This window comes from Sturnira hondurensis, unplaced genomic scaffold (assembly GCF_014824575.4).
Source record: "Sturnira hondurensis isolate 20B ecotype Veracruz unplaced genomic scaffold, ASM1482457v3 Scaffold0012533, whole genome shotgun sequence".
In the NCBI taxonomy this organism is placed as follows: Eukaryota; Metazoa; Chordata; class Mammalia; order Chiroptera; family Phyllostomidae; genus Sturnira; species Sturnira hondurensis.
This window is the reverse complement of record NW_028085164.1, coordinates 488,927-515,800: the sequence shown is the minus strand read 5'-3', so window position 1 is coordinate 515,800 and position 26,874 is coordinate 488,927. Positions and strand designations below refer to the sequence as shown.

At 40.4% G+C, this 26,874-nt stretch overlaps 1 protein-coding gene across 4 annotated transcripts; it reads left to right on the top strand.

Annotated features, from left to right (window-relative positions):
- Positions 1-2,746: 2,746 nt before the first annotated feature.
- Positions 2,747-26,207, top strand: SLC67A2 (solute carrier family 67 member 2). 4 transcript variants are annotated; one of them, XM_037060823.1, is made up of 7 exons: positions 2,881-2,969; positions 3,661-3,692; positions 5,086-5,173; positions 5,819-5,862; positions 15,736-15,865; positions 20,506-20,715; positions 24,019-26,207. In XM_037060823.1, the coding sequence occupies exons 3-7, from the start codon at positions 5,104-5,106 to the stop codon at positions 24,807-24,809; spliced, it is 1,245 nt and encodes a 414-aa protein (XP_036916718.1). In that variant the 5' UTR covers positions 2,881-2,969; positions 3,661-3,692; positions 5,086-5,103; the 3' UTR covers positions 24,810-26,207. The 4 variants fall into 4 exon arrangements, with proteins under 4 accessions (XP_036916717.1, XP_036916715.1, XP_036916718.1 ...); XM_037060824.1 differs by having other exon boundaries at positions 2,886-2,957; XM_037060822.1 differs by lacking the exon at positions 3,661-3,692 and having other exon boundaries at positions 2,747-2,957.
- The last annotated feature ends 667 nt before the right edge of the window (positions 26,208-26,874 follow it).

The following is a 26,874-nucleotide window of genomic DNA, read 5'->3' as shown; positions in this document are numbered from 1 at the left end:
AGATATTTCATGCAGCAACATTTTTACTGATATGTCCCCTAGAGTAAGGAATATAAAGGAAAGAATAAACAAATGGGATCTCATCAAAATAAAAAGTTTCTGCACAGCTAAAGAAAACAGCATTAAAATAAAAAGACAACCAACTATATGGGAAAACATATTTGCCAATGATACCTCAGACAAAGGTTTAATCTCCAAAATATATAAAGAACTCACATGACTTCACTCTAAGAAGACAACTAACCCAATTAAAAAATGGGGAAAGGACTTGAATAAACACTTCACCAAGGAGGACATACAGAGGATCCAGAGACACATGAAAAGATCCTCAATATCACTAGCTATCAGAGAGATGCAAATTAAAGCCACAATGAGATCCCACTTTACACCCGTGAGAATGGCTATCATAAACAAAGCAATAAACAACAAATGTTGGAGAGGGTGTGGGGAAAAGGGGACTCTAGCCCACTGTTGGTGGGATTTTTGACTGGTACAACCATTATGGAAAAAAGTATGGGATTTTTCTCAGAAAACTAAAATTGGACCTGTCTTTTGACCCAGCAATTCCACTCCTAGGATTGTATTCTAAGAACCCTAAAATACCAATCCCAAAGAACATATGCACCCCAATATTCATAGCAGCACAATTTGCAATAGCCAAGAGTTGCAAGCAATCTAGGTGCCCATCAGTAAATGAATGGATCCAAAAACTCTGGTACATATACACAGTGGAATTCTATGCAGCAGAAGGAAAGAAGGAGCTCCTAACCTTTTGGAACAGCATGGATGGAACTGGAAAGCATTATGCTGAGTGAAATAAGCCAGGTGTTGAAGGACAAATACCATATGATCTCACCTTTAACAGAAAGCTAAACAAGCAAGCAAAATACAACCAAAGACACTGAAATAGAGAACAGGGGGGCAGTGACCAGAGGGAAGAGGGGAGGGAGTTTCAGGGAAAATAGGGGAGGGATTTAGAGGAACAAATATAAAGGATACACGTACAACAACTAAGAAGGGTGGAAATGGGAGAAAGGTGGGGAGCACCGGGTGGTGAGATGGGATGGGAGTAATAGACAGAAAACTCTACTTGAAAAATAATTAAATAAACTTAAAAAATAAAACAAAAATGGACTACTAACCATAATTAATATTTATTATGTACTTACTAAGTGTCAGGTGCTGTGTTGAGTGATTTATATACACTATTTGGTGTCATGAATCATTTAATTCCTTCACTGCACTTGGAATGAAATCCCAAGAATCTTCCATGGCTTTTTAGGTCCTAAATTATCTGTACCCAAGCTTACCTCTCTGATCTGATTTCTAAGTTTGTTCATAAATTTTCAGCCACAAATATCTCCTTTTAACTGTACTCAGCTTACATGTCATCTCCTCCAAGATGCTTTTCTAAAACAGCTCACTTATCAGTCTCCACACTGAGACTGTGCTGTCTTCCGTTATTTGTCAGGATATTATTTATTGTCTCAGTCTTTTATTTATTGTGCTTTATTATTTTAATTTATCATGTTTATTTAGTGTGTATTTATTATTATTACTCCAGGAAATGATACCCTCATCTCAGACAAAGACCATGTTTGTCTTATTCACATTTGAACAGCACGAGGCGAAACACTCAGTAAGCATTTGTAGAATTGTCACAACTTAGTCTATGTTATTCATTCTTGGTTTTCACATAAATAATAAACTGAATCTTGCAGGGGTTAGGGGCCGCTAACAGCCAACTAGGGTCCTAAGTCTTGATGTCTTACAGCGGAAGCTAATTGCCACCGAGGATGATCTTGTGAACCAAAAAATGGGGCTTTTGATAAACCTAACAAGCTGCAGAGCCCACGTGGCAGGCCTGACAAGCTCAGTGACCAAAAAGTAACCACACAGGATGATGTGATTATAAATCGTCAACTAGACTGGTCAATCATAGAGGGTAGTCATGCCCCAGGCCTACAGCTTTTTTAGTAAAGGGCAATCTTTACCTTAAGTGAGCTCTGCTCATTGTTCTTGCATATAGGATACTATACCTTTGAAATGTCAATGTAACTTTCTTTTCCAGACCCATCTGAGGCAGGAGAACAGATCACAGAACCCCTGCCCCCAAAGGTTATCTTGTTCACCCCATACCATCTCTGTGTGCTGTTATTAACTATACTGTACTCACCAAAAGGAAAGTAAGTGTCCATGTCTCCATCTTACTTTTCCAGCCCTAGGGATAGCACTCCCTCCCTTAGCTTTCTCTGGTCCCCTTAATCTACCACCTTCTTTACAGCTTCTCCTTTGATTTTACTAGATAAAATAAGCTGCAAAATTGCCATTCTGCACAGTCTTTTCTCAATCCATTGAGATTTTGCTTCCAGGTATGTTCTCTAAATTGGACTCACATAAACTCATCAAACTTTTCTACAAGTTTGGATGCTGTTTCATTGACAAACCCACTCCCTCAGGTGAAGCTCGTTACAATTCCCTCCGTCCACCACATGCAACAATAGTCTTTATTTCAAGAAAACAGAGCATCATCACTGCCATCACAAAAAACCACACATCCTTCACGAGATGGTGGCTGAGCGGGTGTGTACCGGTCAGGGAGAAGGGGGCAGTGTCCTCTTCCGGCTAGGGCCACACCCCGCGCGAGGCCTCCTCCCAGCCTTTCCCCGCCAGCCACTCAGCGCCAGCCTGCAGAATCTCCCTTTGCGCAAGCGCCTGCCGCACAGCGCGTTGAGGGCGGGGCTGGGGTGGAGCCGCGCGCCGACCTCTCGCGCAGGGTCTGATGGGAGTCGGATCTCCCGGTTATTACTGGTATGGAGCTGGGAGCCGGTGGGGTGTTCAGAGGGGGCCTCAGCAGCACCAAACCGTGGCAGCAGGAGCCGGGGGTAGGGACCAAGACGGGGCCTCCGAGGCCTGATGCGAAGGAAGCCCGTCTGTTCCTGCTCTGCGTGTACCTGGTGGGATTCTTGGTTAGTGCTGGGTCTGCTTCCTAGGTGCATACTGCTAACGCTGTTAGGGGGAGTGGGTTTTCTTGCAGCTGGAGCGGGAGATGTGTTAACCGTTAAAAGCACCAGGTTTTAGACCTGGGTCCTTGATTTCTGGCTGAGAAAAAAATTTAGAGCTAAGACTAAACACAAGCAAAATTTTATTTAGAAAGTCACGGATGTAGAAATGAGCCGTGTCAGACGTGAGCCCCCTGGGCTGCGTGGTTTTGGAAAACAGCTGGCTCAGGCAAAAAAAAAAGAGAGAAAAAAAAAGCCTCTTGGAACTTAGGATAAAGAAAGTAAAGGTAATGCGCCTTGAAGAAAGGGGGAGGAAAGGCGCGGAGTGGCGGATGTGTGTGCACGCGCGTGTGTGGTGGGGGGAAAGACTGACAATGAATCAAGAACTACACTTATGAATTTTAAATAGCACGCTGTTTAAAATCTCACAGTGTCACACCTCCTATAGCTCTAGACGTGAATCAGCCCCATGCTGTTGACCAGTGCCTCCCTGCCATAGACCTACCTGTATACAGTACCTTCCCTGTAGTTACTTGGTAGCCTTCTTGCTTAGTTAGCAGATCGGCACAGTGCTTTTGATCAAGTAATCTTTACAGTAGCTTAAGGACACTGTGTCACAATGCCTACGTTATTCTCCTCACTTCGTCTCATCACATAGAAACTGAATTATCTTACATCACCACGAAAAGGGTAAGTACAGTGCAACAAGATGTTTAAAGAGAGACCACATTCACGTAACTTTTATTACAGTATATTGTTATAATTGTCTTATTTTATTAGTTATTGTTGTTAGTCTTTTACAGAGCCTAATTTGTAAATTAACCTTGATCGTAGGAATGCGTGTATAGGAAAAAAAATATGTATATGGAATTTGGTACTCTGGCTCCAGGCATCCACTTGGAGTTCTTCAAATGTATCTCCAGTGGATAGGGGAGGACTACTATAATATTAAAATTGAAATAGTAAGCTGTAGTTCTGGTAGTGTAAATTTATAAGCTATTTAAGATCACTGGATATTAAAGACATGGCCATCTAAAAATGTAACCCTGGAGGATAAAACGCTGAAAAGTGTATTGGGAAGCTTATGATTCTGTAATTAGGTGAATTACAGCTACCAAGAGAAGCAAGGAACAAAAGATTAATTGTTGGCTGAAAAAATACATCTCTTTCAAGTATTTCTGTTTAACCAGGATTACAAGAAAATGAATTCAGGGTGACTATTTAATAAAATAGTGTGTGTGTCCTATGTGGTTTTCTTCTGCTAAACCAGTTGCAGCAGTACCCAAGTGAAGTAGTAATGAGAACCACAATAGTTAAAGGAAAATTAGCAATCTGTTAACTCAGAATCCCTAGCAAAAAAGGATCAGTACCTATTCTCAGAACTGAAGAGAAAATATGCTTGAGCTTCTATTGTGTGCCAGACTTTTCTCAATCTCTGTATCTCTTAATACACATTATATTTCTACCAGGCATGTATTTTATCCTTATTTTTTAAAGATGACAGCACTGATGCTTGGTAACATTCAATAAACTTTTTAAGGACACATATTTATTAATAAATGATGGAGCTGGAATTGGGAACTGTCTTTCTGGTCCCAGAGGGCATGCACTTTCTGTGACTTAGTTGCAGAATATGGCCTTGCATTAATATATCAGCTTTTTGGTAAACCCCATATTAGTTGTCTTCCCCAACTGCAGGAGGGAATTCATGTTCAAATTCGAGTATGTGCTGCCTTATCAAGAAATACACATCATCCCTACCTCCTTTCCCCACTTCATTACCCACAAAAATTGTTTAGTTTTCTTATTTAAGGAACTTCTGGTAGGATATCCTCCTTGAATATTAAATATCAGTTACAAAGAAGCTAAAGTTAAAATGGATTATAGGTCAGAGTGGTTTGCTCATTTACAGGTAGCAGCTGCTACAATTTATTATATTTGGATCCTTGATAACTTTTACCTGTTGAGTAGAAGTTTTAGACAGTGTTTTTTCTTGGAAAATTAATGAATAATTAGGATCACCACTGTAAAAACACCTAGACTTTTGCTCCTAATTTGAGTTAATCAGTGTTTTGTTGTTTAGGATTTGTTTGGTGTCAGCATGGTTGTCCCTTTATTGAGCGTTCACATTAAGTCTCTTGGAGTAAGTCCAACAGTTGCTGGAATTGTAGGTAAGTGATTACATTGCACATTTTAAGAGTGCTGAATTTTAAATTCCCTGAACTAAGTGCCTGAAAACAAAACAAAACAAAAAGTCTTCTAGCTAACACTATCCAAAGGTAAATTGAAAATGCTATAAGATGAATTTTCAGAATATTTAAAAATATTGCCCTGGAGCAAATGTGATTCATCTTTTCCTAGACTGCCTATGTTCTGAGAATTTTTGAGATTTAGTGTTATCCCCATGCCTCGTACCAGCAGTGCTGTTATAGGGGCTTATTGAGCCTCTCCAAGGATCTGACTGTGTAGTTAAAAGATAGGTAGAGACTTCTGCCTATAAGAACCTGTAACCTAATGTGAGAGACCAAACAAATGTGAACTACACAGAAATCACACCATGGAGGAGAAAGAATTGGGGTAATTGGGGTAATCAGTTGCAAACTTCCTGCACTACCACCATCACATCTCAAAGGACTGTGCGATGTCTCTACCTGTGTAACACAAACTTTTCCAATTGAAAAAAAGTTGTGGGGTAATTTCCTTTTTAAAAATCAACTTTTTTCCTAATGTTTTTTGGTTAATTTCTATGTAGTCATTATGCCATTAATCCAGTTTTATGATGTGTCTAGCCAAGTTTTATTGATGTTTTTTTGCAGGCTCCTCCTATGGCATTTTGCAGCTCTTTTCTAGCACAGTGGTGGTAAGTTATCTTCCATCTGGCAATGTGTCTAGAAAGCACATTCATACACTTTGAGTGCCATCCAGCATGGCTGTGGTACAATCAGAGGTGGGAGGTTTACCAAATGTAGATATCCAGGTGATTGGGATATATAGTGTCACTAGATCAAGAAGGTTCCTTCAGTCATTTCTCTTTCTCCATTGACATCTGAGAAGCCATTGGCTTAGAGGAGATAGATGACTTCTTCTTAAAAGAACACACTGAGTCAAAATGAGAGGGCATTTTTTAAACTGCACTATGTTCTTTCCATGACTTCCTGCTGACTTTGACTAGAAAAAATAATTATTATTACCAATTTTTTCATATATGTCAATTAATTGACAATAATCAAATTCATTTGTGCTTCTAGGACACGGAAGTTATATGTTTTGAACTACATGGATTATTAATTATAAAACCTAAATGTATAGACAGAAGGAGCCATTTGAAGTGGTGGTTATGTATCTGTAGCATAGAGTGGAAAGACCCACAGCTAAGCTTGACACTCCCATTTCTTCCCACTCACTTGTTTGAAATTCAGAATTCTTAACTGATCCTTCTCTTCTCTTTCCTTTATGAAATCTACTCTGCTTCTCTGGTCTTAGACTGTGGTATCCAGTAGTCCAGGCAGGTCAAACAGAACAGTCACTTTAGTACCACAGATTGATGAACCATGACCTTGATCTAAATAGCTGGCTGATGGGCTCACTGTTAGTGAAGACAGTGTACTGTATTGTGCTTCCCAAGAGTGGATTGCGTGTCAAATATGTTTTTAAAAAGATAACAAATTGTCAGATTGTTTTTTACTTAAATTATATTTTATTGATTATGCTATTACAGTTGTCCCAGTTTTTCCCCTTTGCCCCCCTCCACCCAGCTAACCCCCACTCCCTCTGGCAATCCCCACACTGTCATGCATACTGTGGGTCATACATATATGTTCTTTGGCTCCTGTGTTCCCTATGCCATACTTTATATCCCCATGACTATTCTCTTTCTACCAATTTATACTTCTTAACCCCTTCACCTTTTTTGCCCATGGCCCCCAACCCCCCCTCCCATGTGGCAACCATTAAAACATTTTCTGTGTCTATGATTCTGTTTCTGTTCTGTTTGTTTATTTTGCTTTTTAGATTCAGTTGATAGGTAATGTATTTTTTGCCATTTTATTGTTCATATTTTTGATCTTCCTAAAGAAGACCCTGTAACATTTTATATAGTACTCATTTGGTGGTAATGAACTCCTTTAGCTTTATCTTGTCTGGGAACTTCTTTATCTGTCCTTTTATTCTAAATGATAGCTTTGCTGTGTAGAGTAATCTTGGTTGTAGGTCCTTGCTTTTCATTACTTTGAGCATTTTTTGCCAGTCCCCTATAGCCTGCAAAGTCTCTTGAGAAGTCAACGGTTTTAAGGGAGCTCCATTGTAGGTAACTTTCTGCTCTTCTCTTGCTGTTTTTAAGATTCTCTGTCTTTAACCTTTGGCATTTTAATTACGATGTGTCTTGGTGTGGACCTCTTTGGGTTCATCTTGTTTGAGACTCCTGCACTACCTTACTTGTATGGTAAGTGTTTGTCTTGTATGTCTATTTCCTTCACCAAGTTAAGGAAGTTTTCTTTCATTATTTTTTCAAATAGGTTTCCAATTTCTTACTCTCTCATCTCTTTCCAGCACCCCCATGATATGAATGCTATATGCTTAGTGATTGTCCCAGAGGCTCCTAATACTCATTATTTTGGATTCGTTTTACTTCTTGCTCTTCTGATTGGTTGTTTTTTACTTCCTTATATTTCAAATCACCAATTTGATTCTCAGCTTTATCCACTCTATTGTTGATTCTCTGTAAATTGTTATTTCAGAGAAATAACAATTGGCTCTGAACAATTCTCTGTAAATTGTTATTTCAGAGAAATAACAATTGGCTTTGGCTCTGACTGGATCTTTTTTATGACATTGACGTTCTCAATAAGTTCACTGAGCATCCTTATAACCAGTGTTTTGAACTTGTAATCTAGTAGAGTGCTTATCTCCATTTTGTTTCAGTTCTTTTTCTAGAGTTTTGTTCTGTTAATTCATTGGGCCATGTTTCTTTTTCTCCTCATTTTGGCAGCCTTCCTGGGTTTGTTTCTGTGTATTAGGTAGAACTCCAATGTCTCTGAGGCTTAGTAGAGTGGCCTACTATAGTAGGTGTCCTGTAGAGTCCAATGGCACAGCCTGCCCTATTACCCAGTTTGGGTACTCAAAATGTACCCACCATGTGTGCAGTGTATACCCTCCTATTGTATTTGAGCCTTTATTGTTGTTTGCATGTCCAAAGTCAGTCATCACTTGTGCTCTGGGTCATACCCTCACCAGGGTCACACAGCATAAGCTACAAAGAAATCTGCACATGGCTGCTACTTGAGCTGGCATTGGACGTGCCCAGATGAGGCCAGGCTAAGAACCAAGTCTGGCTGCTGCTAATGCTGGGCCTGAGGCAGCTTAGTGAGAGGTACTGGGCTCACTGAAGCCAGATGCCGCTTGTGTGAGAGAATTTAGGAAAATCTGAAGCATGGGCAAAGACAAACTATTTGCATGGAAAAGCCCCTGGAAACAATAGCTTGGGTGGCCTCGGAAATTGGGTGGGACAGGGCTTCAGGGAATCATTAGGGTCAGGCAAACTCTGAGCCAGGTTGATGGAGTCTCAGAAATGGTACCTGCCTGCTGCCTCTGTGGCTCTGGGTAGAAGGTTCAGAAAAGAAACAGTAGCCGCTGTTAGCACTTCTCTCTATCAGAAAACTACCCTCCAGTTCTTGCCCTGGTGCCAGACAATTCAGATCCTCCACCTATGTCTCTGATGCCTTTCAATCTGCTGCCCCCATGCTGGAGCTTAGAAGGAGACTTAGAGTACGTCCATTCATGGGCCTTCTAAGACGAACTACCTGAGACTCTAGTAGTTTTTCCGCCACAGTGTCATCCCTGCTGGTTTTTGCAGCCAGAAGTTAGGGAGACTTACCTTCCTGGCACTAGAACCCTGGGCTGGGAGGCCTTGTATGGAGCTGGGATCCCTCGCTCCTGAGATATCCCTTCTGATTTTTATTTGTCACATGTGGTTCTGGGAGCAACCCATTCCATGTCTCTGTCCCTCCTACCAGTCTCAAAATAGTTTCTTCTTTAATTCTGTAGTTGTAGAACTTTCATTCAGCTCAGTTTCTCTTAGTCTAAATGATGGTACTTATATAGCTTAATTTTAATTTTGATGTGGTTATGTGAGGAGGAAGCTGTATTTACCTGTACCACCATCTTGACCACTGGTCAGATTTTTTAATGAATTTTTGAGTAACTACATAGTTACTCCCTAATTTATCTTATTTTCAAGTCTTTTTTAGATTAATTCATATGTAAATAATAATTTTGTTCTCATTTACCCTCTACAATGACCCAGGAAGGTAATTATCTCTCTTTATTATACAGGAGGAAATTAAGACTCAGACTTTAAATAATTTGAGTCACCTTATCTCAATATCCAGACTCTCAGCCTAGGTTATTTTCTTCCTAAAAGTCAGTTCTCATTGCCTTAAAGATCTAGAAAAATAAGTAGATCCTGAGTGTCAGATTGTATAGGAGATAAGTACACTGCTTGTAGTGCAATGTGTCATATTTCATGTTCCTTCTTATGAAAGAAGTTGCATTTGCTTACTAAATACTGTTTCTCTTTTACTTGGAAACTCACTACCAAAAATACTTGCTATGTGTATACATATTAGATTAGTTAAGTCAGAGTGCACTTTAATCAATCAAGTGCCTTTTTTTTTTACTGGACTCTTAACATTCCTTAGAATAAAAAGCATGCTTGCTTTTACCACTAGCACTTATCAGAGCACCTGGCACTTAGTAGCAATTTGTGACTATAAATTTGTATTGCTGGCAATGGCCTAACCCTCTTTTACAAATACTCCTCTGCTGTATTGTATTTGTGCTTACAAAGCACATTTTGTATACCTTATAGCTGCAGTTTAAGAAGAACCTCCTTAGAAATCCTTCAGACCAGTTCCAGCCAAGATAGAGGCATAGGCAGAAATGCTTTGCTTCCTTGCACAACCAAAAGAAGGATAACAACAATTTAAAAACAATAAACAACCAAAATTGCCAGAAAATCAAACTGCATGGAACTTCCGACAATCAAGGAGTTAAAGAAACATTCATCCAGAATGGTCAGAGGGCCAGAGATGGGCAGCAAGGCAGAGAGGACCCGCAGCAAGATGGTGGACCATGCAGGTGAGGCAGGGTCTGGCTGATGGGGAAACTTAAAGATTCAGAACCTCTAGTTATAAAATCTTGTGGGGGTTGTGAAGGTGGGAGAAACTCTGAGTCTCTCAGGAGAGTTCACTGGGGACGCCCACTGGATCCTAGAACATAACAAACCCACCCACTTGGAATCAGCACCTGAAAGGAAGAAAATGAGGCTATACAAAGTGAGATAAAGGGGAACCAATAGTGAAGGGAAGGAAACTGGGACTCAAATCAATGATTTGGAACAAAAGGAAGAAATGAACATCTCACCAAAGCAGAATGAATAAACAAACACTTTTTAAAAATGAGAGTCTTAGGAACCTCGAACAACTTTAAGCCTCCAATATCTGAATCATAGGACTGCCAGAAGAAGAGGAGGAGCAAGAAATTGAAAACTTATTTGAACAAATAATTAAAGAAAACTTCCCCCATCTGGCAAAGGAAATAGATGTCCAAAAAGACCAGAGAGTCCCAAAGAAATTAGACCCAAGGAGGAACATACCAAGGCACATCATAATTACATTAGCCAAGATTAAGGAGAGAATATTAAAGGCAGCAAGAGAAAAGGAGATGGTTATTTACAAAGGAGTTTCCATAAGAGTATCAGCTCATTTCTCAAAAGAGACCTTAACAGGCAGGAAGGGGCTGGAAAGAAGTATTCCAAGTCATAAAAGGCAAGGACCTACATCCAAGATTACTCTGTCCAGCAAAGCTTTCATTGAGAATGGAAGGGTAGATAAAGTGCTTCCCAGGTAAGGAGTTCATCATCACCCTTTAACTTCCCAAGTTAAAGGAGTTCATCATCACCAAGCTCTTATGAAATGTTTGTTAAAGGGACTTATGTAAGAAATAGAAGAAGATAAAAAACTATGAACAGTAAAATGACAGAAAACTCACAACTAGCAACAACTGAACCTAAAAAAAAAAAATTAAACAAACAACTAGATAAGGAACATAGTCACAGAAATGGTGATCATATGGAGGGTTATCACTGGGGAGGCGGAATAGGAGAATGGGGAGAGAAGGTACCCAATGTCCCCTCCCCCCAAATAAGAAACATAATTGTTAGGCATAAAATAGACGGGGGGGGGGGGAGGTTAAGAATAACATAGGAAGTAGAGAAGCCAAAGAACTTATATGTATGACCCATGGACATGAACTAAGTGGGGAAGAATGGTGGAAGGTTTTAGGGTGAAGGAGGCATAAAGGGGAGAAAAAATGGGACAACTCTAATAGCATAATCAGTAAAATAAAAAATAATACCCTGGGGAAAATCAGATGAGATACCAAATAAAATTTTTATTTTCAACCAATGCTTTTATAAATACTTTAGTTACAAGTTTTATAAAAAAAATTTTAATTTTAAAAGTAAATCTTTATGAGGAAAAGATGTGCTGTGTCATATTTGACTAATTATCCATTTTCATGAAAATAACTAGAGTTTATTAAGTACTTGCTATGTGTCAGACACTTTTTTGGGCACTTCATTTTATTCAATCATTATACTAACTACTCTCAGCTACATCTCTAGTAGTCATGTACCTTTACTGACTGATTTTATGTAAAGCACATAATAAGTGTTGAAGGGGAGAAAGAACCTCTGAAGTAGATACTATTATTATTCCTATTTACAGTTAGAAAAACAGGGCTAGCAATAGGCCTACATATGTAATTACATTGACTAATGTGTGTGTAGCATTTGGAATGATGAGTTCAGAGTAGAACCCAGACAGCCTGGCCCAGGGCCTGGGGTGTACCTACCAGAAACTGTCACTGCCCTGTAAACAAAAGGAGGCCAGGGACCTATTACCCAGGTGGAAAGAGTGTGAAAGATCTCTAAAATCCATTGAAATAAAACCTAGGGGAAAGGACTGATGCTTTTTATATAAGACTGACAGTATTTTGGAAGATTTACTCTCAAATTTTTTATAAAGGTATTTTGTAACCATTTATAACCTATGTAAAAACATTTTTTGTTTTTTTCTTTTTTAGATTTTATTTATTTATCTCTAGAGAGAGGGTAATAGGAGGAGAAAAATATCAATGTGAAAAAGAAACATTGATGATTGCCTCTCATATATGCCACAACCAGGGATCAACCTTAATCCTAGGCATATGCCCTGATCAAGAGTCAAACCAGCAACCTTTTGCTTTGTGAGATGATACCCAAACAGCTTTGCTACAATGGTCAGGGCATCTTTTGGGTTCTTAAGAAAAATAAACACATGTAAAAATGGGGAAAGGACATGAGTAGAAGTGGTTGGTTGGCTTTTGGCAAGACAGAGAGGCAGGCTAAGATGACATGGTTAACTCGAGAGGGTGGGGAAAGTCATTGGGCATCATTGAGGAGTGAAGAAGCAGGATGCCTCATTGACTGCCTTCTAGCCAAATCCAGGAAAACATTGCTGGAGACCCTGTTCTTGACCTTCCTCACTGTGTGCACTCTATATCTGTGATAGTGTTTAGTGATTTTTACTTTTAACAGTTTTTTTTTTTTTTCAAACAAAACCTCACACAGAACCTCAGTACATAAAATGGCTCAGTATTGAGGCTCTGTAGTTGGACTTGGTTTTTCCATCAGGCTTCTGCCATCTGTGTGAATCAAAGCACTTCCAAAGTATAAAGAGAAAAATGGGCAGCTACCCACTGAGGCTGACCAGGAGTATGAGTTGCTGCCAGAGACAAGCCTCCTTTGTCTTCATGCATAGCCATCCTCAGCTGTACAGCTGCTTAACCTCTTGCATCATGGAAATGTTCTCAGCAGAAGAGAGGGAAGGAGGGAAAGGAGAAGACTTTGCCAGCACCCTTCTCCACCTCTAAAAATTTTTTCAGAAGACTCACTAGTGACTTCTGGCAGCGTCTCTGAAGGCCAGAATTTTTAACTGCAAGGGAAATTTGTTTTGACTGAGCTGTTGCTGTCGAGTACTGAAAATTCTTAAGTAAAAAATGAGCTAGGAAGGCAGCCCTTTATTTCCTGGCATATCTGTGATCCTCCCTACTCCACTTTCTGGATTCCACAAAGCATACCACTATCTTCCTCTATCCTTTCATTCTCACTGCCTTCTGCTTAGGTCTTCCCTGCTTGCCTCTCTACTTCCACTCCTTGTAGGCTCTCTTTTCTTCTTTGTGTTCTCACATTTAGACTTCCATACAGAGGCACTGGGAGGCTCAGCAGTCACCCATTGGGCAAATCTCACCCTGGGCCAACTTCACCTTGGACCATTTTTTAAGAGATTTTATTTATTTATCTTTAGAGGGGAAGGGAAGGAGAGAAATATTAATGTATGGTTGCCTCTCATGGGTCCCCTGCTGGGAACTGGCCTGCAACCCAGGCATGTGCCCTGACTGGGAATTGAACCACGATCCTTTGGTTCACAAGCCCGTGCTCAATCCACTGGGTTACACCAGCCAGGGCCCTGGACCACTTCTGATGTCACCAAAGCTCCCTACTTGCCAAAACAGTGGTTCAGAAAGAAGCCCATGGCTGGCAGGTTCTGAGGCTTCCCACACAGGGGAATTAAAACTGCAGATTTCAATATAAAGCCAGAAACCACAAAACTAGGAAAAAACATGAAAGAAAGGCAGTGAATTTGAGGATATGATTCCTAAAGCACAAACAAAATTAAAAATAAACAAGTTGGACTACATCAAACTAACAAACCTCTACACAGCAAAAGACATTGTGAATGAAAAGGCAGCTCGAATGGAAAGAAAAATATTTGCAGAGCGTATATCTGATAAGGTTTAATATGCAAAATACAAGCAAATAGCAGAAAAAGAAATAACCCAAGTAGAAAACATTGGCAAAGGACCTGAATAAACAGTAAATGTGTTCGATGTCATTAATCATTAGGGAAATGCAAATCAAAACCACAACGAGATACCACCTTCCACCTGTTAGAATGGCTCTCACTGAAAACATGAGAGAAATGATGTCAAGGCTGTATGGAAAAGGCAGCTCTTATGCATTGTTGGTAGGAAGGCACATTGGTGCAGCTACCGTGAGAGACAGTATGGAGATTCCTCAAAATTAAAAATAGAATTAGGATATGATCCAGCATTCTACTTCTGGTTATATATCCAAAGGAAATGAAGTCACCATGTCAAAAGAGATCTCTGCACACCATGTTCACTGTGACATTACCATAGCCAAGATGTGGAAACAATGTGTGTCCATTAAGAGATGAATGGTTAGAGAAAATTGCATACACACACACACATACACGCAATCATAAGAAGGAAATCCTGCCATTTGCAACAACATGGATAAACCTAAGGGCATTATGCTAAGTAAAATATGACAAGACAAAACCAAATGATCTCGTTTATATGTGGGATTTAAAAACATGTTTTTGAATGAATTTTTTTAAGAAAAAGATTCGATTTGCAGTTACTTGAGGCAGGGAAATTGAGTGAAGGTGTTCAAAAGGTGTAAACTCAGTTACATTATAAGGAAGTACTGGGGATGTAACGTATTGCATGATGACACTAGGTAACTGCTGACTGTATTTGAAAGTTGTTAAGAGAATAAATTCTAAAAGTTCTCATGGCAAGGAAAAAACTTTTTTATGTATATCTATATGAGATGATGCATGTTAATTAAACTTAGGGTAATTTTGCAGTATATGTAAATTAAGTCATGCTGTAAACCTTTAATTTATACAGTACTGTATCTTATATCAATAAAACTGAAAGAAAGCAATAGTGTGAGAATTGTTGCATCTCAAAAGTAATCAAAGAAATTCACATTGGAGTAATGAGAAATTATTTTTAGTCTATTGGATTAACAAAATTAATAATAAAATCCACAGTTGTCGTGACTGAAAAGACCAGCCACTCTTACAGAAGAAAAAACAGATTTTTAATGAATGGAATGATGTTCCAGATCTATTGGTAAGTGAAAAAACTAGTTACAAAATACAGTATACTATATTTTGTTAGAAATACTATTTTTAGATTTGCAGTATTTTTATATTCATTTTTTCAGTATTTTCTAAATTTCTAAACTAAATGTGGTTTCAGAGGAATTGAGATACATAAAGTGATAATGAAAATAAAAAATGGGGCTTTAAGCCCTGACAGGTGTGTCTCAGTTTGTTGGGCATCATCCTGCAAAGCAAAAGGTCACTGGTTCTATTCCTGGTCAGGGTACATTCCTGGGTTGCAGGCCTAGTCCCTAGTCCAGGCACATGCGAGAGGCAACCAGTCTCATGCATCATACATCAATGTTTCTCTCCTCCTTCTCCCTCCCTTACTCGCTGAGTATCGGTAATCTTTTAAAAATTAAAAAAATTATGCTTTATATTTTCTCCAGCCACTCTTAGCCTCTGGATCATCACAGATGTTTTCTTTGGTATCTTAGGCTTTTTTGGGTAAAGAAAACCATGTTGTATTTCCCCATTCAACTTGTGGAAGGCCAGAGAAAATAATTTACTCTGACAAATGGCTTAATAGAATTGAGCATCTAAGGATCTCACCCCAAATTCCCTGCTGTTTTTCCTTGCATTGCATTTGGGGGGCATTTTCACGGTGGTGATTTTATAAAAGTGAGTGAAAGGACTTTTTTTGTTTCCTGCTTCCTCAGGGTTGCTGGAGTGATGTGGTTGGAAGGCGGTTTTCCTTGCTGGTGTGCATTCTCTTTAGTGCCTTGGGTTATCTTCTTCTTGGAGCATCTACCAATGTATTCCTGTTTGCTCTTGCCAGAGTCCCTCTGGGTGAGTTCTCGCCTCTCTGTGTTTTCCCTCAAAATAAATCATTTAGATGTATGTGTATATGTATATGTATATGTACATGTACATGTGTATGTATGAGGTCTGTCCAGAAAAAGTCCACTGTTAATATAAGAAGAGTAGTTTGCATGACATCGATGTAACCTGGCAGCCAAGGAGAGTGGACTGGAATGTTCAAGTATGAACAATGACAACTTCACTGTACTAGTCACTGGGGGTGGTGGACTCCATTTAGTGAGCATGTGACTGTGTGGCTGTCACATTCTGATGAGTGAGGAAGGAAACGAAACTACCAAATTTTGTATTGAGCTAAAACATTCCTTTGCAGAAACTCTTCGGATGATTCAGGAGGTTTTTGGTGATGATGTAATGAGTGCAGTGCAAATAAAAATATTGCACAAACACTTCAAAGATGGTCGAGAATCTGCTGAAAGCAATCCACGTTCTCTAAGTCCTGCAACAAGCAGAACACCTGAGAGTATTGAATATGTAGAGGCTGAAATCAGCAAAGATTGGCAACTGACAGTGCAAGAGCTGGAAGCTGATCTGGGTAGTGAAAAAACTGCTGTGTTTGAGATTCACTCTGCAGCTTCTGCTACTAGAACAGAAGGAACATTTTGCTTCAGTTACTAATGGCTTGATTCAATTCACTACCAACGAACAGATTTGGTGCCTGGTGACTTTAGGCATTTTCCAGAACTAAAATCACCTTTGAAAGGGAAGAGATTTCAAACCCTTCAGCGAGATTTAGGGAAATATGACAGGACAGATAATAATGATTCCAACAAAGGATTTTGCAGAGTGTTTGGAGCAGTGGAGGAGACTCTGGGAGAACTGAAGTCCCAAGGTGCTTACTTTGAAGGAGACTAAGAAATCATTGTCCTATATACAGTGTTTCTTGTTTCTTGTATTTTCTTGAGTAAATGTCCTGCTCTCCAGTACCTTTTGATTAGAACTTAAGTAAAGAGGGCACAATGACAATACAAATTAGATCTGTAACTCCAGCAGGCACTGGAGCATAAAGCATCAGTCAGGCTCTGCTGACCTGTCCAGAGCTTTAATCCTTAGACTTGATAGAGCCTGGCATCCTTGACATCTGTCAGTGTGTCTAGCTTTGCTACTACAGTAGGGTCTATCCCGTTGCTGGTCTCTCTCCACCCTTAGTCAGGAAGAATTTGTTAAATGTCGTTGACCAGCACTGTGGTTACTGTGTGGTCCTCAGCGAGCTTCTAGTTTTGTTTTTTTTTTTAAATATATTTTATTGATTACACCATTACAGTTGTTCTATTCCCCCCCTTCATTCCCCTCCACCCGCACACTCCCTCCCCCACTATTCTCCCCCCTTAGTTTATAACCACGTGTCTCAATTTCTTTAGATTCTATATTTCCCCCACTATTCTCGCCCTCCCCCCTATCTATTTTCTACCTACCATCTATACTATTTTCTGTGCCTTCTCCCCCCTTCTCCTCCTCCCACCCCCGTTTCTAACCCTCCATGTGTTCTTCATTTCTATGGTTCCACTCCTGATCTAGCTGTCCTCTTGGTTTGCTTTTGTTTTAGGTGTGGTTGTTAATAACTGTGAGTTTGCTGTCCTTTCACTGTTCATATTTTTCATCATCTCTTATATAAGTCCCTTTAGCATTTCATATAATAAGGGCTTGATGATGAACTCCTTGAACTTGACCTTATCTGAGAAGCACTTTATCTGTCCTTCCATTCTAAATGAAAGTTTTGCTGGATAAAGCAATCTTGGCTGTAGGTCTTTGGATTTCATGACTTGGAATACTTCTTTCCAGCCCCTTCTTGCCTGGAAGGTCTCTTTTGAGAAATCAGCTGACAGTCTGATGGGTACTCCTTTGTAGGTGACTGTCCCCTTATCCCTTGATGCTTCTAGGATTCTCTCCTTCATTTTAGTCTTGGCTAATGTAATTATGATGTGCCTTGGTGTGTTCCTTCTTGGGTCCAACTTCTTTGGGGCTCTCTGAGCTTACTGGATTTCCTGGAAGTCTATTTCCTTTGCCAGACTGGGGCAGTTCTCCTTTATTATTTGTTCAAATAAGTTTTCCACTCATGGCTGTTTCTTTCCCCCTCTGGTACCCCTATAATCCGGATGTTGGAACGTTTCAAGATGTCCTGGAGGTTCCTAAGCCTCTCCTCATTTTTTTGAATTCTCATTTCTTCTTTCCTTTCTGGTGGGATGTTTTGTTCTTCCTTCTGGTCCATTCCATTGATTTGAGTCCCAGTTTCCTTTCCATCGCTATTGGTTTCCTGTGCATCTCCCTTGTTTTCAATTAGTTTAGCCTTCATATGTTCCTCTAATTTGTGACTGTACTCTACCAATTCTGTGAGCATCCTGATAAATAGTGTCCTGAATTGTGTTTCTGAGAGGCTGGCAATTTCTTGGTCGCTTAGAGTTATTGGCTCTGGGACTTTGAGTTCTCCTTGCACCATCTTTTGGGCTGTTCTTGCCTGTTAAGTAGCAGGATTGGAGCCCTAGGTTTTCACCAGAGCAGGGCAACTCAGTGGCTGGGTTGTGACGTTGTATGTGGGGGCGGGGTCAAAGAGGGACAGTGGCTTCCCTCCGCTGCCTGCTGCCGCGACCCCCACCAGCACCACAGCCACCACTGTCACCAGGCCCACGCGCCTCGCTCCACTGCACTCAAGTGTGCCACCGCTGTCAGCCCTCCACCACTGGGTTCACCCCCTGGGGCCTGCGTGGTCCGTCTCACTGCTCGTGAATGTGTGACCTTGGTCAGTCTGTCCCGCACTCGGACTAGGACTAGGTCCGGGCTGCCTGCGCTCCTAGGTCTGTCCTGCCCGACCCAGATCCGCTGCTGGCTCCACCTCTCTTACCGTCCGCATTGAACGGTTCGTAGCTGTCGGACTTCCGTATAATTCCGTTTTCTGGTCTCTGGGTGTGTCTTAATTCTCTAAAACTTTTGTTGTATCCAAACTTGGTTGTGGGAGAAGGCACAGTGTTTCCACCTATGCCTCCATCTTGGCGGAAGTCTCTAGTTTTGAAATTGGGCTTCCTGACTGCAAATTGATACTAAGCACTGTAGCTTTCCTGTGGCCTTCTATAAGGCTGTCTGTGACTTGGTGGGGGACACTAGGATTATGATGTAGTGGCTTGTGCATAAGTTTTGTTTCAGACTACTCTTGAATGTTTCTACCATTTTTGAAATAGCTTTCATTTGGTCCATTCATTAATGTATTTTTCCATCTTTGAAACACTACCTGTGAGTGCTGTGTGGTGAGGTTGGTAGGTAGTTACTAAGGAAGTTCTTATTCCCTCTCATCCTTTCTTAGTGTCAGAGCCTTGGAGTTTGTTTCTTTCTCACTTTTCCCATTAGAGCACTGTCAGACTGTGCTACCCTGATGAACAAGTCTTTTGCATTCACCCTTCAAAATTAATGCTTGTTGTTGTTTACTTAATAAAATGGTTTATGAAGACCTTTGCTTTCAGTGTGGTTAATCATCCTAACAAGCCCCACCGCCACAAACAAAATTCAATTGATAGCCATTTCATGTGCACCTAATGACCAGGTCATTTTATTTTCTTGGTTTGGGGGACAGTTTGTCCTGCTGCTGCATAAAATACTCTGCCAATCAATGGTAAGGCTGTTCATAATTCAAAAGAAACAGATGAGAGATAAATAGAACCTATATTTGTTACAAAATGGGTAGAGGTTTATGTGGAAGATTATATTAATATAAAATAACCTGGTTTGAGTAGACATATGCAGAGCAGTGATTCCTTCAAGGAGATCACCGGAAACCACTGTGCCCATCATGGATAAGAGCAATGACTCAAACCTGCCAGCATCATTTATTAGTAGGACCTACTATGTCTTGATCGAAATAGTGGGCACCTTTGTCACCAGAATTCACCAGTTTGTTTGAAAATGTCTATTTGATACATATAAGTCAAAAGCATCAGCAGAAGTAGTATGAGGAACATAAAGTTGTCACATACACTTTAATCTCTTATTAAGTCATATCTCAGCTTTCAATTTGTTTAGTCAGCAATTTCAGAAGCCTCTTACTAGTAGAAAATCAGTGGTATTGATTAGATGAATACTATGTTATCATTGATTATTTTTATATTTGTACTTCTGCTTGTCCTTCTTTCCTGCTGTGTTTCTTTGCATAGCAGTTACCACCTTTTGTATAGGCGTGCTCGCTCTCTGATAACAAGAACGAACATATGCCTTTTTTCCCCTCCCTATTCCTTGCATTACCCTGGGGTCAAAGTCCATGTTGGACCTGTAGTAGGCATGCAGAAAATGTGTATTCCCTGAGTTTATGAATAATGAATGATAAATTTCTATATAGAAATCACCATGAATTGGACTTGGATAGCAGAGAGAACTGGAGACACTGGGATGTCATGATGAGAGCAGGGAAAGCTGAGGAGTCAGGAGGTTGGTTACCAGAGACAAGGTGACCAATCAGGATGATAGGGCTAGACCGGTAGTCCAGTCATGGTTCATGGAACCTGCTGGCCTTAAACTTTCAAAGAAAATGGATTAGAACTCCATCAGAGATAGAGGTGAAGTTCTGGATCGCAAGCGAGCTTTTAATCTGGAAAATGTTATTGAATGTGTTTCTTATCTCCTTGCAGGTATTTTTAAACATACACTCTCTATTTCAAGGGCTTTGCTTTCTGATCTGGTTCCAGAGAAGGAATGGCCATTAGTCATTGGACAATTAAATACAGCATCTAGTGTGGGCTTCATTTTGGGCCCCATGGTCGGTGGCTATCTTATTGAACTAGATGGTGGATTTTATCTCACGTGCCTCATCTGTTTTTGTGTCTTCATTCTCAATGCTGGTAAGTTGCCATTTAATCTTGAGAAGATTATTTGGTTTAATCATTCATAATGTCTAATGTACTTACTTTTATCACCTTATAATTTGTCTTAGAATAGGCAGGCTTTTATTCAAAATGAAAGACCACACCAGCTGCTGTTGCAGCCCTCCTAGTGTGTGCCTGTCGTGCTAAAGCACATGGTTGTCTCACAGCCTGCACAGTGTTGAACTCACCCTGTCTTTGCTTTCCTCCATTTGCCTGGACCACAGTGGCTTCCTGGTCCACCTCACATATGCCAGGCTTATTCTCATGGGAGGGCACTGTAATTTGTTCCTTCTTTTACCTGTAGTATTCTTCCCACATTTCTTTACTGGCTCTTCATATCATTCAGGTCTCAAATATTTACTTCCTTAAGAGTCCGTCTTTGATCATAACTGTCGAAAATAACTATATTTCTTCATAGTTCTTTTGAAACATTATTAATGTGTTTTTTTCTCCTCTAACACGCACAATTAGAAAGTAAACCACAAAGGTTTCAGATTTTCTCACTGCTATCATCCCTGCCCAGAAGAGGCCAGGCATATATATAGCCAATGTTGAATAGTATTTGATAAATGAAAGAATACATATTGGAACCTAACCAGGTAGCTTAGTTGGTTACAACATCATTCTGATATGCCAAGGTTGCAGGTTTGATGCCTGGTTGGGTACACACAAGAAGCAAACAGTGAATGCATAAATAAATAGAGCAACAAATTGATGTTTTTTCTCTGTCTCTCCCTCTCTCTCTTCCTTTAAAAAAAGAAACAAAGAATGCATACAGTACTGTGAGTTACTTGAATGTTGGGCCAGTTGCTTAAAGCAAAGAGGATGAACTTTTTCACCCAGAGACTGGTGCATGGCTAGTCCTTATGTAAACAACGTTATTAACAGGAGGGTTTATGTTGTTCAATTTTTCTAAATTTAATAATATTGTACTTGACTACAACTTTTTGAATCTTCATATCCAAGGCTTCTGGCTGAGTGGTAAATTCCATGTTGGGTTGGGATATCAGGCTCGGGAAGCAAAGTTTATTCTCAGAGGAACTGTATGATTTTCTACCAGAAGTTTAATCTTAGCCAAGAGGAGAGGTCTGGTGGATCAGTGTAACTCTAGAGAAAATGGCTTTGCCCTGAGTGGTATGGTTTAATGGGTTGGTTGCTGTCCCACAGACCAAAGGGTTGCCAGTTTGATTCCTGGTCAGGGACATGCCTGGGTTGCGGGCCAGGTCCCCAGTTGGAGCCATGTTAGAGGCAACCAATTGATGTTTTCCTCACATATCGATGTTTCTGTCTCTCCTTCCCCTCTCTCTAAAAATAAATAAAATATTAAAGAAAAAGGAAATGGCTTCAAGCCCATGACTAGTTAATGCAACTAGGTACCTTTCCATATAAAGAAAAGTACATAAATGTGAAGTACATAGAAGTCAGTGTATAAACAAAGAACATGACTATAGAGCTCTATTTTGGATTATGCAATGATAGTGCTGTTTAATATTTTGCCCTAACCTAAATACATGAATGGGTCCAAGTTAGGAATACATCCAGCTGCAAATGTTCTCAACTCTAGTTGTTTAAAGTAATAGGGATTTTTCCCACTTAAGAGCTGTGGGGTCAACAGGCTGAGGCAGATGCAGATGCAGATGCTGGCAGGGAGGAGCAGGAAAGGGATCGGAGCTGGACAGCAGACAGTGTCTTAGAGCACTGAGTGCATTGAACATAGTGTAAGGCTGTTTTCCTCATTCCATGTTGTCATACTTTTCTCCTTGATAAGAACGGCTATTTTCCCCTGTTTATCTATCCCTTCAGCTTCGTATGTCCTTGCTTTGATTTGCTACTTCTTCTGAAAGGGGGCTTCCATATCTTTTTATCAGTGATTAGTTTTTGTCATGTTTAAAAACTCAAACTAGTCTGACAGACTTGGCTTCAAATCCTTGCTCTGCCACTCTTCAGTGTGGGCTTTTGATGAGCTGTCTCAGTTTCCTCTGCTATAAAATGGAATAACAAAACTCATAGACTTGTTATGAGAACTATGAGAGGTTTTGCGTATAAGCAGTTTATTTCACTGCTGTGCTTATGATAACCACTCAATGAATGTTAGTTGCTGTCACCATTATCATTTTAATTATTAAATTATATTTTTCTTTTTTGTGCATCAGTGACAGTTCTTTCACTTTTTTTTTAACAAGATCATGTGAAGTATCCAAGGGCCCTTTGAAGATAAGAGCAAACAAAAAGTCTGGGTCTGCTTTCTCATGTGATTTGTTTTCTATCATAAAACAGCATGAAGCCAGCACTGACTGGCCAGCCACAGGTTCAGGTGTAACTTCAGTCCTTGAGGACTGAAAAACCACACAGGGATGTGCTAGGAAAGATATCCTAGGATGGCAAGCTATTATTTACTTTTAAGGAAGTTTGGGGCATGAATTGGCAAGAGGGCATTCTGCTTGCTTGGATCGTGTGAGATCAGTAACACAGCTAAGGCAGGAGTGTGCCAGTCACATGAGGACAGAGGTGGGATTATCTGAACTGGGGTATGAGCTGCTGTGTTAAGTGTATGTCGTGGTTGATGAGAAGAGCACCCCCAGAAGTCTCAACAGGAACTATAAGAGTGCAGATCCAAGCAGATGCTCCCTTGACATTAGTGTCAAGCTACCCTTAGCTAACCGCCCCCTTACCCTTTACGCCAAAGCTGTCTCTGTCCAAAGTATCCTGTGCTTCCCCCAGCATAGTGCCTACCCTGGAATCTAATTGCCTGTTTGTGTGTCCTTACCCCCTCTTATGTTTAAGTACCTTGGGTTTAGAGTTGTATAGGCCTTCTCTTGTTTGTTAATATACTGTTTCTAATGTTTAGCAGAGGATTCAGGATTTAGCATAAATATCCAATGCTTGGATGGGTGATGAATATGGATGGGTAGGTGAGTAGTGGATAGTCAGAAAATTAGCAAAGTAATGAGGGAGAAATTTAAATGTGAAGTCTAAGAATTTAGGTATGAATTGATGGGATATGGGAAACTCTCATAGGTTCTTGAGCTGGGAGGTAGGAATAGTGAACATTATGTAGGTATGGGTTATTTTCTTAGACAAATTGCAGAATTTTGATATTGAAATGGAATAGAAGTAGCTATGGAAATGGTTAAAACTGGATTCAAAAATAGAGGTTAGCAAATCTGCTAATACAAAAGTACAGGGCAATCTAATACTAGTTATTTCTTGTTTTCCATGGTAGTGCTGTGTGAATTCAGTGAATTCAGCCTACTTTAACAGATGGTGCCATTTTAACAGGTCTTGTTTGGCTGTTTCCATGGAGTGAAATAAAAGTCAGTAGTACAAAGAATAGCCTGCAATTGGGTAAGAATTATGCATCTTTGAGAAAGACAGACCGTGAAGTTCAGGAGGCAAACCCTACTCCTGGGAGCGTGGTGAGTGAGAAGACCCCTAGGCCGCCCTGGATGGAAGTCATGTCCACACTGCAGGACATGAAGACCCTGATATTTTCTGAAATATGGGACATATTTCTAGTGCGTTTGCTGATGGCCATGGCAGCCCTGCTCTACCACAGTAATTTTGTCTTGGCTCTCGAGGAGCGCTTTGGAGTGAGGCCTGTGGTGGCAGGCTACCTCATCAGTTACAGCAGCACCCTGGGGGCCCTGGCTGGCTTGGTCCTGGGTCCCATCCTGCGGCTATACAGGCACAACTCCCACAGGGTCCTGCTGCACTCCAGTATACTGACCTTCCTGCTCCTGTTGCTCTATTCCATGGCCCCCACCATGGGAACTGTCATTTTCTCCTCCACTCTCCTGGCCTTCTCCACGGCCATTGGCAGGACTTGCATTACAGACCTCCAGCTAACCATGGGTGGGGCCCAGGCCAGGGGCACCCTCATAGGCTTGGGGCAATCAGTGACGGCAGTGGGCCGGGTCATGGCCCCCATCCTCTCTGGAATTGCACAGGAAGTCAGTCCTTGTGGCCCACCCAGTCTGGGGGCTGCATTAGCCTTGGTGGCTGTTTTCATAATGTCACTAAACAAACCTCGCTATGGTGGTAATAGGACCGATAGATTAAAAAGTGAATAGAATGAATTTAGATAACAAAGAAGCAAAATTGGAGGTGGTGAATGAGGGGCAGAGGCCAGGTGAAAAGGGTGAAAGGGTGGGTGATCTAAGTGAAAAGGCACATTTCCACTCAAGTTCATCCAGGTCAGCCTCCAGCTCTACATTCAGCCCTGTGGATGAGCAGAAATCAGAGCCTTGCCAAAGGAGAACATACTAAATATGTACCTAAAAGTCTTTTCTTCCCATGTGGGTCAGTCGGGATAAATCAAGGGGAAAAGAGCCACCAGCTACAGGATAAGAAAATAGTGATGAGATAAGAGAACCTGGTAAGGGCAAGAAGGGAAGAGACCCAAGTATTTTCTTTCAGATAAAAATAGGGTAACATTAATGCTGATCAGCTGGGACACAGGTTCCTTTCAATTGTGTAAGTGAAGAGGGAGATTTTCTACTGTCAGAATGCTGAGATTGAAGAAGCTGCTTTATTAAAGCTAGTTTGTCACTTCCTCAAGCAGAACAAGGTTATGAATGCTAGTTCCACCTGGGGACCTGGTTAAAAATCAGATGCCCAGCCTCACTCCAGAGACTGATTACATAGGCCTAGGTAAGGCCAGATGTCTATTGTATATGGTTAAGTACCACTTGCAGTTCCTCATGGAATTCGAGAAAGGATTTGATTAGAGTAAAACCCAGAGAAAGACTTGGTTTTATTGGTAGCTAACTCAGTTATGCTGTTGGTTAAAATGTAATCACAATGTGTTAATACTTTCCCCAGCTACTAGCATTGTACCCCATAACATTTTGTACAGAATAAGAGAGTGTCAGGTGTCATACCTTACTGGAGGGACTTAATACTAGAGTGTCTTGTGTTGAAAATCATTTCCTTTACTATCACAGAAGAGCCTATGTTGGTCTACAGGGACAAACTTTGGTGTGCATTTTCCTGGGCCTAGACTGAGCTGCCATTCCAAAATTAGTGCCCAAGGGTTGAAGGACTCAGAATGAGATTAGCACAGGCTTGCACAAAGGCATTTGTAAAGCACATCCCGACCATTGGGATGACATCAGTTATTAATAAAAATTATTTAGGAGCTCACTCTGTTTTCCTCGTACAAACTACCAAAGTACACATTCCTGTCAACCTTAATTAGCCCAGTAGGATATTATTCCTGCTTTCGCCCTAATGCACATACAATTGTAAATAATATTTTAACACCATAAATTTTTATAATTTAAGTACTTCATGTATGTTAAGCAGAAAAAACATTTCTATAGTTTTAGAAGTTGCATATGGGGTAAACTCAAGTACTTACGATGACAAATCGATTGGAAATTTGAAGATTATTCTGTATGAGAAAAATATAAACTTTTTATTCTGTTGTAATTCTGAAATTTTATATTGGGTTGGCCAAAAAGTTTGTTCGGTTTCTGTAAAATGGCTCTAGTAATGCTTAGTTGTCTTTAACTTCACTTGAAATATTTTGGTTAGATTTTATTGGTTTTTTTTGTTTTTTGTTTTTTTTTAAAATATATTTTATTGATTATACCATTACAGTTGTTCTATTCCCCCCCTTCATTCCCCTCCACCCACACCTTCCCTCCCCCACCATTCTCCCCCCCTTAGTTTATACCCACGTGTCTCAAGATCTTTGGATTCTATATTTCCCCCACTATTCTCGCCCTCCCCCCTATCTATTTTCTACTTACCATCTATGCTATTTTCTGTGCCTTCTCCCCCCTTCTCCCCCTCCCACCCCCCTGTTTCTAACCCTCCATGTGTTCTTCATTTCTATGGTTCCACTCCTGATCTAGCTGTCCTCTTGGTTTGCTTTTGTTTTAGGTGTGGTTGTTAATAACTGTGTGTTTGCTGTCCTTTCACTGTTCATATTTTTCATCTTCTTTTTCTTATCTAAGTCCCTTTAGCATTTCATATAATAAGGGCTTGGTGATGATGAACTCCTTGAACTTGACCTTATCTGAGAAGCACTTTATCTGTCCTTCCATTCTAAATGAAAGTTTTGCTGGATAAAGCAATCTTGGCTGTAGGTCTTTGGATTTCATGACTTGGAATACTTCTTTCCAGCCCCTT

Bases quoted from the DNA above. Each gene is read 5' to 3' on its own strand.
- SLC67A2 (XM_037060820.1), top strand. From the start codon at position 2,814: ATGGAGCTGGGAGCCGGTGGGGTGTTCAGAGGGGGCCTCAGCAGCACC. The intron at 5,174-5,818 runs GTAAGTGATTAC...GTTTTTTTGCAG, and splicing joins AACAGTTGCTGGAATTGTAG to GCTCCTCCTATGGCATTTTG. The intron at 20,716-24,018 runs GTAAGTTGCCAT...CCATTTTAACAG, and splicing joins TGTCTTCATTCTCAATGCTG to GTCTTGTTTGGCTGTTTCCA.